General features: G+C 43.2%; 1 protein-coding gene across 1 annotated transcript in view; it reads right to left on the bottom strand.

The window, feature by feature from the left end:
- The window catches only part of HDAC4 (histone deacetylase 4), a 152,946-nt gene that overhangs the window by 12,520 nt on the left and 123,067 nt on the right, over positions 1 to 17,359 (bottom strand). The window contains exons 19-22 of the mRNA XM_048506175.1: positions 11,340 to 11,427; positions 8,429 to 8,548; positions 2,169 to 2,266; positions 138 to 256 (exon numbers count right to left, since the gene is read on the bottom strand). Coding sequence (XP_048362132.1) covers positions 138 to 256; positions 2,169 to 2,266; positions 8,429 to 8,548; positions 11,340 to 11,427 — 425 coding nt within the window. The remainder of the gene's footprint in view (positions 1 to 137; positions 257 to 2,168; positions 2,267 to 8,428; positions 8,549 to 11,339; positions 11,428 to 17,359) is intronic.

The raw sequence follows: 17,359 nt of genomic DNA, 5'->3' as shown, positions 1-17,359 counted from the left end.
TGAAAAAAGCCTCCTGAACCAAAGGAAGAGGGAAAGTCACACGTTGTGATTACTAAATACAGACTGAAAGATATCCTATAATCAAGTAGACATGTACACTAAACTGCAAACTTACTGAAATGTCTGAGAAGACTTACATTTTGCTGACAGATTATATCCTCCAAGAGGTGCAGGATGACCTTCCACTGCATCAAAACCAGATGATACCAGAACAACATCTGGGGCAAACTCATTAGCAATTGGCATTACTACTGTTCTGCAACAAAAATGAACAACAGAAAGCACTTTACAGTTTATTGTTCTCTGAACACTGAAATATTTGAGCATCTTCAAAGATGTATTGCCAAAGATGTATTTCATACTCAGAACATATGGAAAGAAGAAAGAAAAAAAGAAAACTCTGCTATTCATTGTATTTACTATCTTTTTTCTTACTGATGTTTTCTTCTATTTTGTGATTCCATTTTCTACATTGTTTATGATATATCATACTGCTATTTGGCTATGTTTCCTAATTTTGAAATCCTAGTCTTATGGAAATGTTTATTGGATGTTGTAGCCTGATAACATTGTTACAATGTTGGATATTATGTTTCACTGAGAAAGCTGGGCTATAAATTTAAAAAACTCTTAGAATTGACATGATCTCATGGAGTCACAAGGTAAGGCCTGGGGCAGAGGTAAGGAGCTCATTTTATTCTCCTTGAGGTATTTGATATTATTTATTGCCTGCTGCTGGATCATGACATCCTCATTCAATCTAAGATGGCATTTCTTCATGTTGTTGATATTTCTGGCTTTATACTTGTGAAATCTTGTTAAGTAGTAACAAACCCAGGTCTCTGGCAGGGAGGATAGGAAAAGATCAGAAACATGAAACCAAGATTCACTGACTGGAAACCAGGTTCGGACAGCAGTCAATGAAACCTCAGTCAAAAGAAACCATGATTTCATGCTATTTCTCAATCAACCCTGTGTCTAAGTCTTGAAATCCTGGCACTTAGGAATGATTAATTCTGAGATCCCAGAAGCAAGACAGCATTTACAAAACCATTGCTAAAGGCTAGAACTAGATTTTATTTTTTTGCAGTTTCTACAGCCTTTGCAGGTGGTGGTGGACAACCTTGACAACCTTATAGGGTTTTCAAGGCATGAAACAAACTGAGGTGGTTTGCCATTGCCTGACTCTATGTGAGCTGAGAGAGTTCTGAGAACTGTGGCCCAAGGTCACCCAGCAGGCTTCATGTGGGGAGTAAGACTACACCACGCTAGCTCTCTCACAGCCTCTGCAGGTACTTGGATGAAAATAGATAAAATTCTCAGACTTCAACAGAAGGTCTTCAAATAGAATTCCCAGGAGTTGAGAGGTTTCAGCCTTTAAACAGGATAAAACTGAGGTACTATAGTTATTCCTACTCAATATCCTAAGACTGAACAGCTGCCCCCAGGTACTATCTTCAAGCGTTTCTTTGGAATCATACATCCCTAGCACAGGGTGATTGTAGGTACCCGATACTCCACTTTGGGGGGGGGGGGGAGAGCTCTGGTCAAGAGAACTGTGCTGTGTTTTCCTAAGAAAAAGGAATATTTTATTGTCGAAGGCTTTCACAGCTGGAATCACTGGGATGCTGTGTGGTTTCCAGGCTGTATGGCCATGTTCTAGCAACATTCTCTCCTGATGTTTCACCTGCATCTGTGGCTGGATCCTCTGAAGATGCCAGCCACAGATGCAGGCGAAACATCAGGAGAGAATGCTGCTACAACACGGCCATACAACTCAGAAACCACACAGCACCCCAGTGATTCCGGCTGTGAAAGCCTTAAATCTGATTATTTTTTTTTGTATTGTCGAAGGCTTTCATGGTCGGATTCAACTGGTTTTTGTGGGTTTTTTGGGCTGTGTGGCCGTGGTCTGGCAGATCCTGTTCCTAACGTTTCGCCTGCATCTGTGGCCGGCATCTTCAGAGATGTGTCACAGAGAGAAGTGTGTTTCACTTCAAGACACAGTGTGTAACACACTTTTCTCTGTGATACACCTCTGAAGATGTCGGCAGGCGAAAAGTTAGGAACTGATTTTTTAAAATTGACAATATACACGATAATTTCAAATACAACATTTCTGATTTAGAAAGAAATCTCCAGAAAAAACAATGAGATTTGGGGATTACCTGAAAGCAGTCAAGTATTCTGTGTCTCCCATTAGTGGATCAAGACCACCAGTAAATGCCATATTAACATTGAAACCGACACCTGGTCCTATGCCAACCTAAGGGGAGGGGAAGAAGGAAAACAAAGGGACAGGTAAACTTCTGGTGATTTTGTCATACATCTAGTCACAAACTTTTTCTAAGCAACAGCTCCGTGAACTTCATAGCTCTCCTACAAATCAATATGCAATGACACAATGGCTGCCTTATCCACACTTCCTGTCCCCACCTGAGGCAGTGCGAATGGGATGAAAGAGAGACAGGCTTTATCCTTTAGTATTTAAGCGATAATTTACCACAGTTGTATGTTTCAAGAGACAGGTTTTTTGTTTTCAATCACTCCAGCGGTAGAAACAATCATATTTGAAAGTATTATGTAAGCATTTTCTCAACAGCCATGGAAATGTAGCCCTTCATCATGTGGGCATATGTGGAGATGCGCCAGTACCCGCTGAGTGGGGCCAGTGGGACTTCCAAGTCACCATGGAGTCTTGCAGCTTCAAGAGTGTACTGGCTTAACCAGTATCCTAAACCTCTGCAGCCCTGGTCATGCTCCAGATGCAAGACTAATGTTATGCTAGCAACAGCCCATTTAACACATGGAAGGTGAAAATACAAGCCCCTCCCACTCCCACCTTGCCCCAGTGATGGAAATCCCTTCCAGTTGATCAAATCTTCTGTGAAATCCAACCCATTATTCCAAAGTGATCCCCTACAAGGAATAGATTAGTATTGGCTCAGTGGTTATACCATGTTCCCAATCAGTGGGAACATACCATAGGACAGAGAGGAGTAGAATCTGCAAAAATACACTGTGCAGAGCTTGTGGGCTCTGCCATAGCATCATGATTTTTTTTAAAAAAAGTCAGTTTATTCCCCCCATTCCCTATTTTAGTGCATTCTGCATTAGTCATACATCTGCCAAAATGTTGTTGCAACCGTACTAGAACAGAGGATTATGAACTTCAAATTCAAACAAGTTGTTCTTTTTCAGGGAGAAGGGGGAGGCAAACATGGTGCAAGGGTAACGGGTGTATCTGCAAAAGGGAAGTAGCACTCTTTGAAATAGGAACAGCAGCAACTATGCCTTCTTTCTTGACATGACATGTACTTTGGGAATCATAAACAGTATTCTTGTTGATCATTACAGGAAAACATTCCACCTTTGGCAATAATAATCTGTACCCTGACCCCACTAACCTCCAACTTAAGACTGAAGCACGAATTCTATTCCAGTATATCACCTAAGGTTTATTTACGCTGCATTCAGTACTGAGCCTCTGAGGGGAAGTCTTATGGTTGGAGATTTGGCCTGATCCATGGTCTGGCCATTATCTACTGAAGACAAGGGTAGATACAGCACTGACACCCCGGGGGTGTGTGTGTGTGTGTGCAGTTAAAATGGTATGCTAATTGACCTCATAATTCCTTCTGGATTCTAAAATGGTGTGGGGGATTTTAAGGTAGGAGCTTGGAAGCTATAGTTTCTTGCCAACCTATTCCACTCTGGGAGCAGATGTCCGCTCTGGGTGATCTAAAGGCCAGAAGACATCTAAGAAGTAGTGACAATGGCAAAGAAACATTATTATCAGCAACCATTTCAGGTGCTGGTTCAAGACTATCCCAATAGTTCAAGACACCTCTATATTTGCTGACTGCGAAATCTGAACCTTTACCAACTCAGGAACAGACAATTAGATGTGATCATTGCAATCTTTTTTTGCTTGTAAAATAACATAAATACATGCTCTGATCTGGATGCTTAGTATTGGCTGATTTATGCCCGCCCGCGGAGACTTATGGATCCTATGGGTTTCCTGAATGCTCTGCGGGACCCTGAACCTTCCGGCACCCTTGATGGCCAGGTGGAGGACTGGAATTCCCGCCTTTCCGATGCCATCGAGGTTGTTGCTCCCCGGCGCCCTCTGCGCCCCGGTCAAGAGCTGGCTCGCTTGAGTATAACTGAGGAGCTACGTGCGGAGAGTATGAAACGGGGAGCCTCAGGCGGCTAGAAGCGAGGTGTGGAGGAAGTCTGCGTGGGCGGAGCCGCCATGCGAACATCTTATAGGGATGTTTATGAAGGCCTATGAGATGGCGAAGGAGAGGCGAAGAGGACAGAATTCTTCTCCCTCTCTCTCTTGCATCTGCTAAAAAAGCTCTGCATGGCCCTTAGCGCAATGGTATTTCATATCATTCGGTCACTTACCTCATTGTCTGAGGGCTCTACAAATCAACAATTGACTATCAGCTGTAGAGGCATTTATGAGCTTTTCGCTAGACAAAGTTAGCGTTAAGCTCCATGCCAGGTGACCCTTCCCCTCCACCTTAGAGACAATAAATTGAACTGGAGGCTCCCTTGCCGTCTTCTGACCCTTGTTTGGCCCAGTTTTCCCTGCTCTCCAAAGCCGCTGTTGACAGGGCCCTGGCTGCTGTTAGACCAACTACTTGTCCTCTGGATCCGTGCCCCTCCTGGTTCATTAAAACATGCCGGGCTGGAGCTACGACCCCACCTGTTGAATATCATCAATAGCTCCCTTGAGCAAAGGAGTTTTTCCGGGTGGGTTGAAGGAGGCAGTGGTCCGCCCACTCTTAAAAGACCATCAATCGTTAGATCCTGGTGATCCTGGCCAATTACACCTGCCCGTTTGAATCTTTCGTTTCTGGGGAAGGTAATTGAGAGAAGTGGTGTTGGAGCAGCTTCAGGGCTTCCTGGAGGACACATCGGCTTTTCGATCCCCTTCCAGTCCGGCTTCCGTGCTGGGCATGGGACGGAGACTGTTCTTGTGCGCCATCACAGACATGCTCCGTATGCAACCTGACCGAGGCGGATCGGGCGCTTCGCTGGTGTTATTAAGATCTTACCGCAGCTGTTTGATGTGGTCGATCACGCGATCATCTTGACCCCACCCGCCCTGGTCGGCTTCACCGGGGTCGCGAGGGCACTGTCCCTTCAGTGGATTGCCTGCGTTTCTCGGAAGGACCGGACCCAGCAAGTGGTGGTGCTTGAGGGACTCAGCCTCCCGGAAAGTGCCCACTTCCAGTGTGGTGTGTGCCTCTAGGGAGCACTGCTGTCCCCGCTGTTATTTAACATCTATATGTGACCCCTTGTCAGTTGAGTGCGGCGGAGCTTTTGGGCTGGGACTTGTCATCAATATGCTGATGACACTCAGCAGCTCATTCTGTTGATGGATGGGGGAACGGTCATCGCCCCTGTAGCTCTCCGAAAAAAAGCATTGTTTGGAGGCGGTTAAGCTGGATTTGGTTGAAGCAGAGCAGGTTAAAAAACTGAATCCATCGAAGACGGAGATCCTCTTGGCTGGGCCGGGGGCGCGGGAGGTTGGGGATTTCCAGCGGCCGAGTGTGGGAGGGGGGCTACATTGGCACCGGCCCCCTCCTCGTCCGCCAGCCTGGGGGTCCACTCAGGATTCGTCTCTTTCAATGGAGACCCAGGTGGCCCATGTAACCCGGGTTAGCGTTTTTTTCATCTCCGACAAGCCTCGAGCGGCTGGCCCCCTTCCTCTCCCAAACGGATCTGGCTACTGTGAGTCCATGCAATGGTCAAATTCCAGGCCTAGACTATTGCAACCTTCAGCTCTACGCAGGCTCTCTCCCTTACTTAACTGATTCGAGAAATTAAAACTGGTCCAGAATGCGGGCGGCCTGCCTGCCTGCTCCCCACAGGAGGTGCCGCCAGAGATCATATTTACGCCTGTGTTGCCGCCTGCACTGGTTACCAGAGTTGAATTCCCGAATCACATCTTGCTAAAGGTGTTGGTATTGACCTTTAAGGTCCTTATGCTGACCTGGGACCTCCGTACTTGCGGGACCGCTCTCCTGCCCCATATGTCCCAAATGTCGACCTCATGCGTTCAAGCAGAGGCCAACCAACTGGTGATCCCTGGCCCCTCCAATGACATAGGGGCTAGTTTTCTCCACCTCGAGGCTAGAGCCTTTACAGCTCTGCCCCCCCTGCCTGAGAATGGGAACACTCACTACCTCCAAGCTTCACAGCTGGGCCTCAAGTGGGATCTTTTAATGGATTTCCGTGAGGGCCTGCAAGACAGAGTTGTTCCACCAGGCCTTTGGAGAGGCTGGCCGTTGATGCCCCCCCCCCTTTTAACATCTGTGGACCCTGCTGTCCCTTTTCTCTTCTTCCCCTCCCCCCTTCTTAGGGGGGATCACTATTAGTAGAGACGCCCATTGCTTTACCTACCTGATGTTAGAACGCTGCATTTTAATGGGGTTGATTTTAAATATGTATAGAGCCGTTATTTAATGATTACTGATTTTATTGTGCTCTATCTATTTGTTTGTTCACTGCCCTGAGCCCTTCGGGGGAGGGCGGTTTATAAATATTAATAATAATAATAATAATAATAATAATAATAATAATAATAATAATAATAATAATAATAATAATATAAGCCAAGCAGAAGAAATGCTTAATGTGGACCATTTTGATGCAGTTACTAATGCAGAGAGGATTCTGAAGGCCACCACTGCTGCACTAGATCTTTGCCCACCCTGGTCGCTAAAATTATTTATGGACCATATTAATGAGCTTTTGATGTCCACCCTAAATCACTTACTATATCAGGGCAACTTTCCTCAGCCACTGAAAGAGGTAGTTTATCTGTCCCTTACTTTAAAAACCATCCCTACAGAAAAATGATGTCGCCAATGATCACCCAGTCTCAAACTTGCCTTTTCTAGGCAAAGTGATTCTGACAGCAGAAGAACAACTTCAGGTCTTCTTGGACAACTCATGTAGCAAGCAAAAAAGGTTAACTGTACTGGCCCTAGGCCTTCATTAATCTTTCCATAATCAGAGCAATACAATTCCATAAATTGGCAAAACAAATGCATCCTAACAGCTACAAACGCTAACAACTGAATGGCTAAATGTACCTAAGGTAAGTTTTAAGCAATGATAAAACAGATGTCCATAACAGTAACATGATATAATATGCAGGTCATTTCACAATATTTAACCTAATTTTCTTTGCAGCATGTGCAACTAGCATGACTCAGATATATGCGGATCAACGTCTGACAAGAAATAAATATTGAAGTGAAAAAAGAGGCCCCTGGACTAGAAGAACTATACAACAGGTACTATGGAGTAGGAGAGAGTAACTTCTTATGGGGTCCTTCTTCAATCAGGAACTTCCGTGGTGGCTATTGCTCCTTCTTTCAAGTCCTACTGCCCACCTGTGGAGGGTGGGGGAAATACAGGGAAGCCAAGTTTATCGGAATATCTTGTTTCTCTCCACATGACCCCCAGTTCATGGATTTAAGTGTCCACGGATGAGTCTTTGCTGACGATTTATGACCAACAGTTATAACCATTACTTAAGAAAGGATGATGCATTTCTGGTTACATTTTGTTTTCAGTCTTTTGTTTTCAGTCTTAAATCACTATCTGAATTATGAACTTTTTGTAATTTTGGAATTTGGGCAATCTAATAGGTAAAGAATACTTGCAGACACACAAAAGATAGAGGCAGTCTTGCAAAGACTGGACAGTTCATCACTGGCTTTTGTTACTACAAGATTTTTCTAGGTTATTCAGGGGTATGTGTGTACACCTGTGCATGCATGCATGTATAAAGGAGGGCAACCCTCTTTTGGTGTGAAAAACAGGACATTACGACAAATCAAATGATCTAAACAGTCTTTGAGATTAAATGTCAGCTTCTGTTCGTAAACATACCAGAGTTAAAAATAAAGCAATTGTGTTCCTGGCTTTCTCCCATTAAGACTGATGACCTTTTCTTTAGCTGATGTGGATGCAGAGGGCAAACACTGAAATGCAGAAAACATGCATTTCAAAATGATAGAAGAAATCAGTTTGTTTCCCCCCCGATTGCATACCATAGAAATTCTATGGCTGGGATCCTATATGTTTGGTTCATACATGTTTTCCTCCAGGCACTATAGAGGCGGTCGTTGCAGAGTGTATTCTACTCCTGATAGGCCCTTCTGGGTTTCCTTGAGAAATACTAGTCTATCACAAGCAGAACAGCTCAGTGCCACAAGAAGGCAGCAATACTGTGGAGGACAACCTCTGACGTGCCGAGGGAGAAATGCATACAGAGCAAAGGTATAGGATCCAGGCCTTGATAATTTATTGACTGAACAGCTTTTAAAAATTGTGGGGGGGGGGGGCGCGGGCTATAATTGCAAATATTACATTTATCACCGTGATAATTCAATATTACCTCATCAGGAGCTCCACTGCCTGGGAAGAAGTTCCCATCATCATACCGATGTAGTGAAATATAAAGTACGCTTGGATCATTGTAGAAAGCCTGCTGAGTACCGTTGCCATGATGCACATCCTTCAAGGACAGAAATTGGATTATTGGAGAAGAATCATTACATTAATTGCCATTAAAATTAATTTTAATGCTCTAACTCAGGGGTCTGCAACCTGCGGTCCTCCAGATGTTCATGGTTTACAAATCCCATCAGCCCCTGCCAGCATGGCCAATTGGCCATGTTGGCAGGGGCTGATGGGATTTGTAGTCCATGAACATCTGGAGGACCACAGGTTGCAGACCCCTACTCTAACTGGTTTCATGCTTATCCTGAAAAAAATCCTGTTTACAGAAAGGCAGGATACAGGGAAATATGAGTTGCATAATTACATTCGCGCATACCCCGATGTCAGTAACATGAATGGCTAACAGCATTAAGTCTGAAACCTCCTAATAAATATTTTCCGTTAACAAATCAAAACAGGCTGTAACATTTTGCATCTCATTCCGCTTGCTCATGGAAGGAGACACACACCAGGTAGAGAATGAATACAGAATAGCAGTCACGAAAGTTAGGTGCTGCAGCTACTCCCAACCTGAGTGGGAACTGAATGGATAGGCACCACAATGAGCCATCAGAGAGCTATCCTGCCAAAGCAAATCAGTCCTGTAGTGACTCTCAGGGTAGATAAGCCAAGGTCTTCAATTAAGGAGTTAGTATGAAGAATGACTTCACCACTGAGGAGTGGTCCAGCGATATCTTTTTTGAAGAGGCTGGCAAACTTCCCCAATTCTCTTTCTGTTAATGGATCTAAAGACATGACAACTCTAAGCATCCTGGTTGCACAAAATGAGGAAGAGTTCAGATTGTCTGAATGTCTCTGTATTTTTTATAAAGAGCTCCCAAGATGTCATGTATGTGCCACTGCAGGATGGAATAGCCTGGGAACAAGATCTTTAGTCTCATGGAAACTAAGGGTTGACCTTAGATACGAAGGGTTGGTCAATTTAGAGATTTATTCTGACTGGGTAAAAATATATATATATCTTGCTCTCTGATCATCTTTAATGTTCTGGTTACGACCTTGTGGGTTATTTCTATAAATCATCCTAAAACCCAATTAGGACAGATTCATCATTGCTCCTCTTACCCCTTTCCCCCTTACTGCCTCCATTTAAAACCTGGAATTATGGGACAGCACATAACATTTTCTAGTTGAAGAGTTTGAGGTCCAAGACAGCTCTATGATCCTCATTACTCTTTGGCATGGTACACTGAACAAAATAAATACCAAATCATCTTTCTGGCAATGCAATTTTGGTCAAAGTTTTTGATATCAGTGAAGGTTCTCAGGCACTTCTCCCAGGACACGGAGGTGGAGAAAAGGATGACTCTACTTCATGAAGATCTCTGTAGTTCTATCTAGGGAGTGATTCAGACATAATTTTCTGAGACTCTTCCAGTTCATTTTGACAGCCTCTCACTAGGTGATGATTGATACAAGTTTTGATAAAGACTGATAAGGTTTTGACAAGGATTGAAAAGGCACAAGGGGTAATCACGGTTACGATCCTGGGAACTCCTAGAATGCTTCCCTATCCTTAAGGTTCACCACTTTGGAACTCACAGTGACTTTTGGAGGATCCACAAACAGAATGTTAGGCATGCGTACAATTTCACGGTGGAATAGAGCAGTCACTTTGGAGCATTGCTGGGACAATTCGTGTGGAATGGATTATGCCTGTCCTAATCCACAATACTTTGGCAAACTAAGGAAAATGAATACAGGTAACATAATGGGTAGAGCTGGGGAAAATTTCTACCTAGTAGAAAGCTCGAGGAAACATCTGTTGCTGATTTTTTTAAAAAAAATTATTAAGCACAGGATGCAAGAGTGGTCTCAGAGTGATGGTGGTCTATGGCTATGATTATACTAGGTATCATCTTGCTTTATTGCCATTGTAACTCCACTCACTCTACTGTTTTATAGTACCCCTTCCTTAGACATTTTATTGTTTGCATTGTCTTCTAATGTTGTATTCCTAGTCAGCGTGGTGTAGTGGTTAAGAGCAGGTTCACTCTAAGCTGGAGAACCGGGTTTGATTCCCCGCTCTGCCACTTGAGCTGTGGAGGCTTATCTGGGGAACTAGATTAGCCTGTGCACTCCAACACACGCCAGCTGGGTGACCTTGGGCTAGTCACAGTTCTTCGGAGCGCTCTCAGCCCCACCCATCTCACAGGGGGATTGTTGGGGGTGGGGGGAGAAAGGGAAAAGAGATTGTAAGCCCCTTTGAGTCTCCTTACAGGACAGAAAGGGGCGATATAAATCCGAACTCTTCTTCTTCTTGTACTGGATATATTATGATGCATGATTGCATGGTGTGTTTTTCCCCCTTCTGTTTATTCTGTAATTGTTTGTAGTCTAATACTGCAATCCTGGTCCCAGTTTTATGCTGTATGATAGCATTAAAATAGGTAATCTGCCTTGAGCCTCAGCAACAAAAGCAGGCTATAATTTATTTAATTCATTTATACCCTACTGTTTTTCCATACTGTTTGGGGGACCCAAATCATTATGCCATACTGTTCGGGGGACCCCAAATCAACTTACATCGTTCTCCTTGCCTCCATTTTACCCTCACAATAACCATATGCATAAGGTAGATTAGACTGAGGGAATGGCCCAAAGTCAACCAGTGAGTTTCCATGGCTCAAATGGGGATCTGAATGTGGGTCTCTCTAGATTCTAGTCCAACATTCTTAATTATTACATAAAGGTGGTAAGATTGCCAAGGGTTTTTCCTGCCCGAGCCTTTCCCCTTATTCCTTCAGGTTACGTGGATGATTAAATTGGAAAGCTGTTTCACTCACCCAGTCCACTATGAGGATTTTGCTCACATTCAGTCTTTGCTGGAGAAGTTTAGCAGAAATTGCCACGGAATTGAAATAGCAGAAACCCCTGAAAAACAACAGAATGTATATGGAAACTAAAGAAAGGAAATCCACAACAAAAGTTTTGCAGAGGAAACAACAGTTTAAAAATGAGACTTTGTTGAGACCTAGATGCGATCACAGCATAGACTGTCACTGCCAGATCCCACTCTGTGGGGATCTGTTGCATCAGCCAGAACCGATAAAAGAAATATATTCCATAGATGAGAACCTGAGTCACAACTGAGGGCCAGGATCCAGCAGTACTACCAAGCTATGAACCTGCTTCTTCAGGCCTTGAGGGAGTTGAAGCCCCTCCATGGCAGGCTGATTCCTCAGTCCTCTTGAGGCTTTGTCATTGACCTGCAATACCTCAGTTTCATCTGGACTAAGCTCCATCCAGCCATGTCAGAGCAGAACCACCAAACCAAATATTGTCCACCACAACCCAGCTAGCTTCTCTAGGACATCACGGTCAATGCCATCAAATGCCATGGTCAATGCCATCAGAAGGGTCAAACTACTAGGTTTTTAATGAGTTGAGTCAGGATTCCCTGGAGTCAGGGCTGCCAACTCAAACCCCCTCTAGCCACGAAGGACTAAATGGGTTTGGAATCCTGCTGTGGAGGGAGGGAGGGCGCCTGTGACACCCCCCCCCCCTTGCTGTTTTCCTGTGAGGAAACTACACTGGGGATATGAGTTATTTTCCCGTTTTTGCTGCTCTGAATGCTCTTCAAAATTTAATAAATCCTAGTACACCCTGTAGTTCATAGGTGTCAAACTCGTGGCCCTCCAGATGTTATGGACTACAGTTTCCATCATCCCCTGCCAGCATGATGCTGGCAGGGGATGATGGGAACTGTAGTCCATAACATCTGGAGGGCCGCGAGTTTGACACCTGTGCTGTAGTTGATGTCTGTCATTTCCTTTGGGGTGCAAAGGAAATGGCAGCTTCTGCCTTTTGGATGGTGACTGTTGATTTGCTCTCCCCACTCCTTCCAAAGGGTGTGTGTGTGTGTGTGCACCCAATGCCTGATTGTGATACAGCAGATCTCAGTTCAAGGCTCCAATTCTGGCAAGCCCTTTCTCTCCTAATTCCAAACTGAACTATCTCCTGAGTAATCAGGACGTGAAGATATTGGAATTGGTGGCCAACTTCCTGGTTAATACCCTGAAATAATGTTCTGGGCTTTCCTCCTTGTACTAATGATGTGTGCAAGATTTCTGTATAATTATTTCTGTTTTTCTTAGTAGTTGCGTCATTCTGTTAAACCCTATCTGGTACATACCATACCTTTTTTTTTGATGCCTAATAAAGGTTGAGTTTGAGTTTGAGCAGATCTCAGTCAATATGATGGGCTGATGGGATGGTTATGTAAAGTTTTCCTGTGCTTTCTGCCCAGACTTTTGTTGCTATAAGTCCCTCCCCCCTTCCTTTTCACATGGCAGTGTAAAATTAGCTGGTTGCTTTGAACATATGTGCCCTTACTGGCATGGGAAATGGTGCTGATAATCAACATTTCTTGGCATACTTTGATGTGCTGACTATGAGGAATGGCGAGTCTCATGTCAGGGTGGGACCTCCCAAACCCTTGCCAACTCTTATGCAACACCAATATGCATTCAACAGATGGGAATGACTTAATTAGTTTAAACGACAAAAATGCCCTGTGTGGACAAATGCCCCAACAATTCCAACACTGGGCATGTTCTCTGTCTAGGAGTGGGAACCCAACTGCAAACGTTTTGCTAGCAGAATGGAAAAGGATGAGAGAATGAGCCCCCAAGCCCCAAGCACATTTAGGGCTTATAGATGCAAATCGCTGGCCAAAGGAAGGAAGAGGGGAGAAAAGATGATGCAGAGAGAACAGAAATGTTATTTCAATTAAAGATCTCTATGCATTCTGCATGCAACTGTCAGGGAATCTTCAACAATATACACAAATAAACAGATTTTTCAAAAAATCAGTATCAAGCATAAATATTACAGATTAAGAACCAAATATTGCTATCAAAACACGAACTAAGCATGATAAAGCTACTGAAAATGAGTCATACTTTGTCTTATCCAGAGATTAAGTGATTGATTTTTTATTTATATAACAGGCCTATGTATCAGTTAGATTGAGTTGTTTGTGTATACTTGCAAAGTCACAAACCAGACAAAATTGGCATAAGCATAACTTTCAGGATGAAATAACATTCTTTAAATTACAGGAATTAAAAGTGTGATCAATCTGCAAGGCAAAAGTCTCTTATGAATGTTCCCACCTTAATACAGCTGAAATAAGACTAGTATATAATATTTTTTGTAACAGGTACAAAAAACTACCCCAGATTTTCATTTAAACTTTGGTTTAAGAGCTTATCTTAAAAATGCGGAGGAGCTCGTCAGGGAGCGACCGCACGGAACGCTAAACTTTGGTTTGAAATCTTCTTTCTTCAGCAGCACCTCGTCATCACTGGCCATTTTTTTCAACAGCCCAGAAAGTGATGTCAGCAGGACCGTGGTTAATTTAAAGGAAATACTGGACTAAAAGAGCATCTGGTTTTGGCTGAAAAATATTGCTTCTGTGTACAGCTATACGTATTTGAAGATTTCTGGATGTTTTCCACACACATATCTTATTGCAAGGGCACTTGATGATGTAAATAACCTGTTCGGTATTACATGGGGGGAAATGATCAACTCATATTGTTTTCCATCTACTATTTTAAAAAAGTAGTTCCTTAATGCTACGTATAAATGTACAATATGTTCAGTTTCCACAGAGAAAATGATCCTCTGGTAGGCTGAGAGCTAGTGGGTAAAGATGCACTGCAACATACTAATTGGGTTCTCAGATTAGACATTCTTTTAGAACAAACAATAGGATTGAATTCCATCCAAAATATTGCAGTTTTTGGATATGCTCTCGCTGAGCTCTTCCATTACAACATGGTTAAAAAAGAAGCCGCACTTCATTCTTTAAAGGTCAGCCTTTTTGAAGCAAACCATCTCTGCTCTGTGATAAGAATTTGCAATATGCTAGTTTAGGGTACCCCCTGGTGGTCACATTATATTCCAAAATGAGGGCCTCTTTCTGGAATCCCTGCATTTTAGCACAGTCTCTTTAAGAAACTGTGGTACATTTCTCTTAAAATATGCTGGGTGGCGACTATCAAATCTTACAAAAGTATTTCTTATTTGTAGGGGTTTTTTTTTAATACAGATCTTCCTGTCCTTGATGTAAGCCATAATATCCAGGAAATGTATCTGCTCATCATATCTAATTCAAGCTTCATATTCTCATTTAACTGGTTTTAGCAGTTGTGAAAATCTAGCAGCTAGTCCCGGTTTCCTCTTCACAGTAAGAATACATCATCAGCGTAATGGCATCACTTGACTATTTATATATCCATTAAAGCTACTTTTAACCCACTTTTTCCCATACAATATGGACCCTAAACCACTTGCAACACAAAACACACAAATGACAATTACATTTTACAGATATGCAAAAATATGCAAGTTTCAGAATTACTACCTGCCATTAACAAACTCATTCATAAGGCAGATTAAGCAATTTGTAAAGACATTATTGCCAGAGTAAATAAACTGCTGTTCAAAATTCCCCATATATTAATTAGCAAGATCTGGTGCTATACCATATGGTTATAGCTTTCATCTGCCAACAGAAGTTTTTGTTGAATGAAAAGCAACTCCTACTATCCTATCAAAAATCCTACTAATCCTATCCAAAAGAAGTACGTGGGTCACAGGGCTTTCTGTTATTGAAAATATTCTCTATTACTAACAATACACCTGTCTGTGGAACATGGTTTACAGAGAGATTACATCAAAATGACTCAGTGTTGGATCACGTAGGCAGATTTCACACAGCATAATAGTAGTGGTTTGCAGCCGTTGTTTTTGAATCTGGAGTTATTGTTTTCCTTCACATGGATTTTCCTTCACATAGGATTGCGAAGAGCTCCAAACGGACCTTGATAAATTAGGTGAGTGGGCTAAAAAATGGCAAATGCAGTTCAATGTAGCAAAATGCAAAGTGATGCACATAGGGGCAAAAAATCCAAACTTCACATACACGCTACAGGGGTCAGTGCTATCAGTCACAGACCAGGAAAGGGATTTGGGCGTCTTAGTTGATAGTTCCATGGGAATGTCAACTCAATGAAAGGCAGCTGTGAAAAAGGCAAACTCTATGCTGGGGATAATTAGTAGGAAAGGAATTGAGAATAAAACTGCCAAAGATTGTCATGCCCTATATATAAAAGCGAGTGGTGCTTAATCAAGCACTTGGAGAACTGTGTTCAGTTCTGGTCGCCACATCTTAAAAAAGATATTGAAGAGATAGAAAAAGTGCAGAAAAGGGCAACAAGGATGATTGAAGGAATGGAGCACCTTCCTTATGAGGAGAGGCTGCAGCGTTTGGGACTCTTTAGTTTGGAGAGGAGACGTCTGAGGGGGGATATGATTGAAGTCTATAAAATTATGCATGGGGTAGAAAATGTTGACAGAGAGAAATTTTTCTCTCTTTCTCACCAGGGGGCATCCATTGAAAATGCTGGGGGGAAGAATTAGGACTAATAAAAGGAAACATTTCTTCACGCAACGTGTGATTGGTGTTTGGAATATGCTGCCACAGGAGGTGGTGATGGCCACTAACCTGGATAGCTTTAAAAGGGGCTTGGACAGATTTATGGAGGAGAAGTTGATTTATGGCTACCAATCTTGATCCTCTTTGATCTGAGATTGCAAATGCCTTAACAGTCCAGGTGCTCGGGAGCAACAGCCACAGAAGGCCATTGCTTTCACATCCTGCATGTGAGCTCCCAAAGGCACCTGGTGGGCCACTGCGAGTAGCAGAGAGCTGGACTAGATGGACTCTGGTCTGATCCAGCTGGCTTGTTCTTATGATGCCCAGTTTCCATGAAGGTAATAATCCTTTTTTCACTACCCTTTGTGCAAACGCCCTACTTTTTAATATATTTTTTAACAATGCATATGTAGCTACGCAGGCGCAAACATTGTGTTTTTCCTGCATTCTGATTGGCTGTTCCTGTTTGGCCACAGCCCTGTCACCTATTCCTGCCCTCCAAGGGAATGCTTCTGAATGGTGGAGAATCTACAGCAGGGGTGTCCAACTCTGGTGCTTCAGTTATCCATGGACTACAATTCCCACCAGCCCCTGCTGGCATGTTCAATTGGCCATGCCAGCAGGGGCTGATGGGAATTGTACGCCATGAACATCTGAAGTGCCAGAGTTGGATACCCCTGATGTACAGCAACCCCGGGAGCCCAAACAGGACCTCCCCTCCCATTTTTCCAATGAGGGGAAAAAAAGTTTACAGCACTACACATGTAAACATGAAGCATAACCTCCCCCCTTAACACTGTGATATACAAAATAATATAATTTGTCCAAAAAGGGAGCAAAGCAATCTGTCCCACTGGCAATCAAAAGTGTGCAACTGTGTAGCTATGTATTTTGAGCACGAAAAAAACAACAAAAGGAAACAATGGCCTTGTTGTTGTGAACGTGTTCCTGTTCAAACATGGGTGAAATGGCGCTCACAATTGTTACCATGGGGAGAAGACGTGCTTGGGGAATGTTTGGGAAATGGTGGGCTGTGAGTCACACTGGGTGGCAGCTCAGCAGAAACATACTGCACTTCATGCAGCAGAAATAAAACAGAAACAAAACAGAAAGACGGGAAAAGGGCTGCAGACAGGAAAAATAAAGTGTTTTGTGCCCTTGCTGTTTGCTTGGGAGTGGGTTCAACCTAGGTTTGGGGATAAAGATTGCTAGTTAGCGATCTTTGAAAAAAACTGGGATGGAGGAAATATAACGGGCCAATCCCGTTGGGATCTGTGCAAAGTCTTTCCCCAAACGGGGAAACTTCCCTTCGTCAATCAGTTATATTTCTACCATGTGGAATCCACTTTAGATTAATAA

This window comes from Sphaerodactylus townsendi, linkage group LG01 (genome assembly GCF_021028975.2).
Source record: "Sphaerodactylus townsendi isolate TG3544 linkage group LG01, MPM_Stown_v2.3, whole genome shotgun sequence".
Taxonomy (NCBI): domain Eukaryota; kingdom Metazoa; phylum Chordata; class Lepidosauria; order Squamata; family Sphaerodactylidae; genus Sphaerodactylus; species Sphaerodactylus townsendi.
The sequence above is the reverse complement of the archived record's forward strand: the minus strand, read 5'-3'. Positions and strand labels throughout refer to the sequence as shown.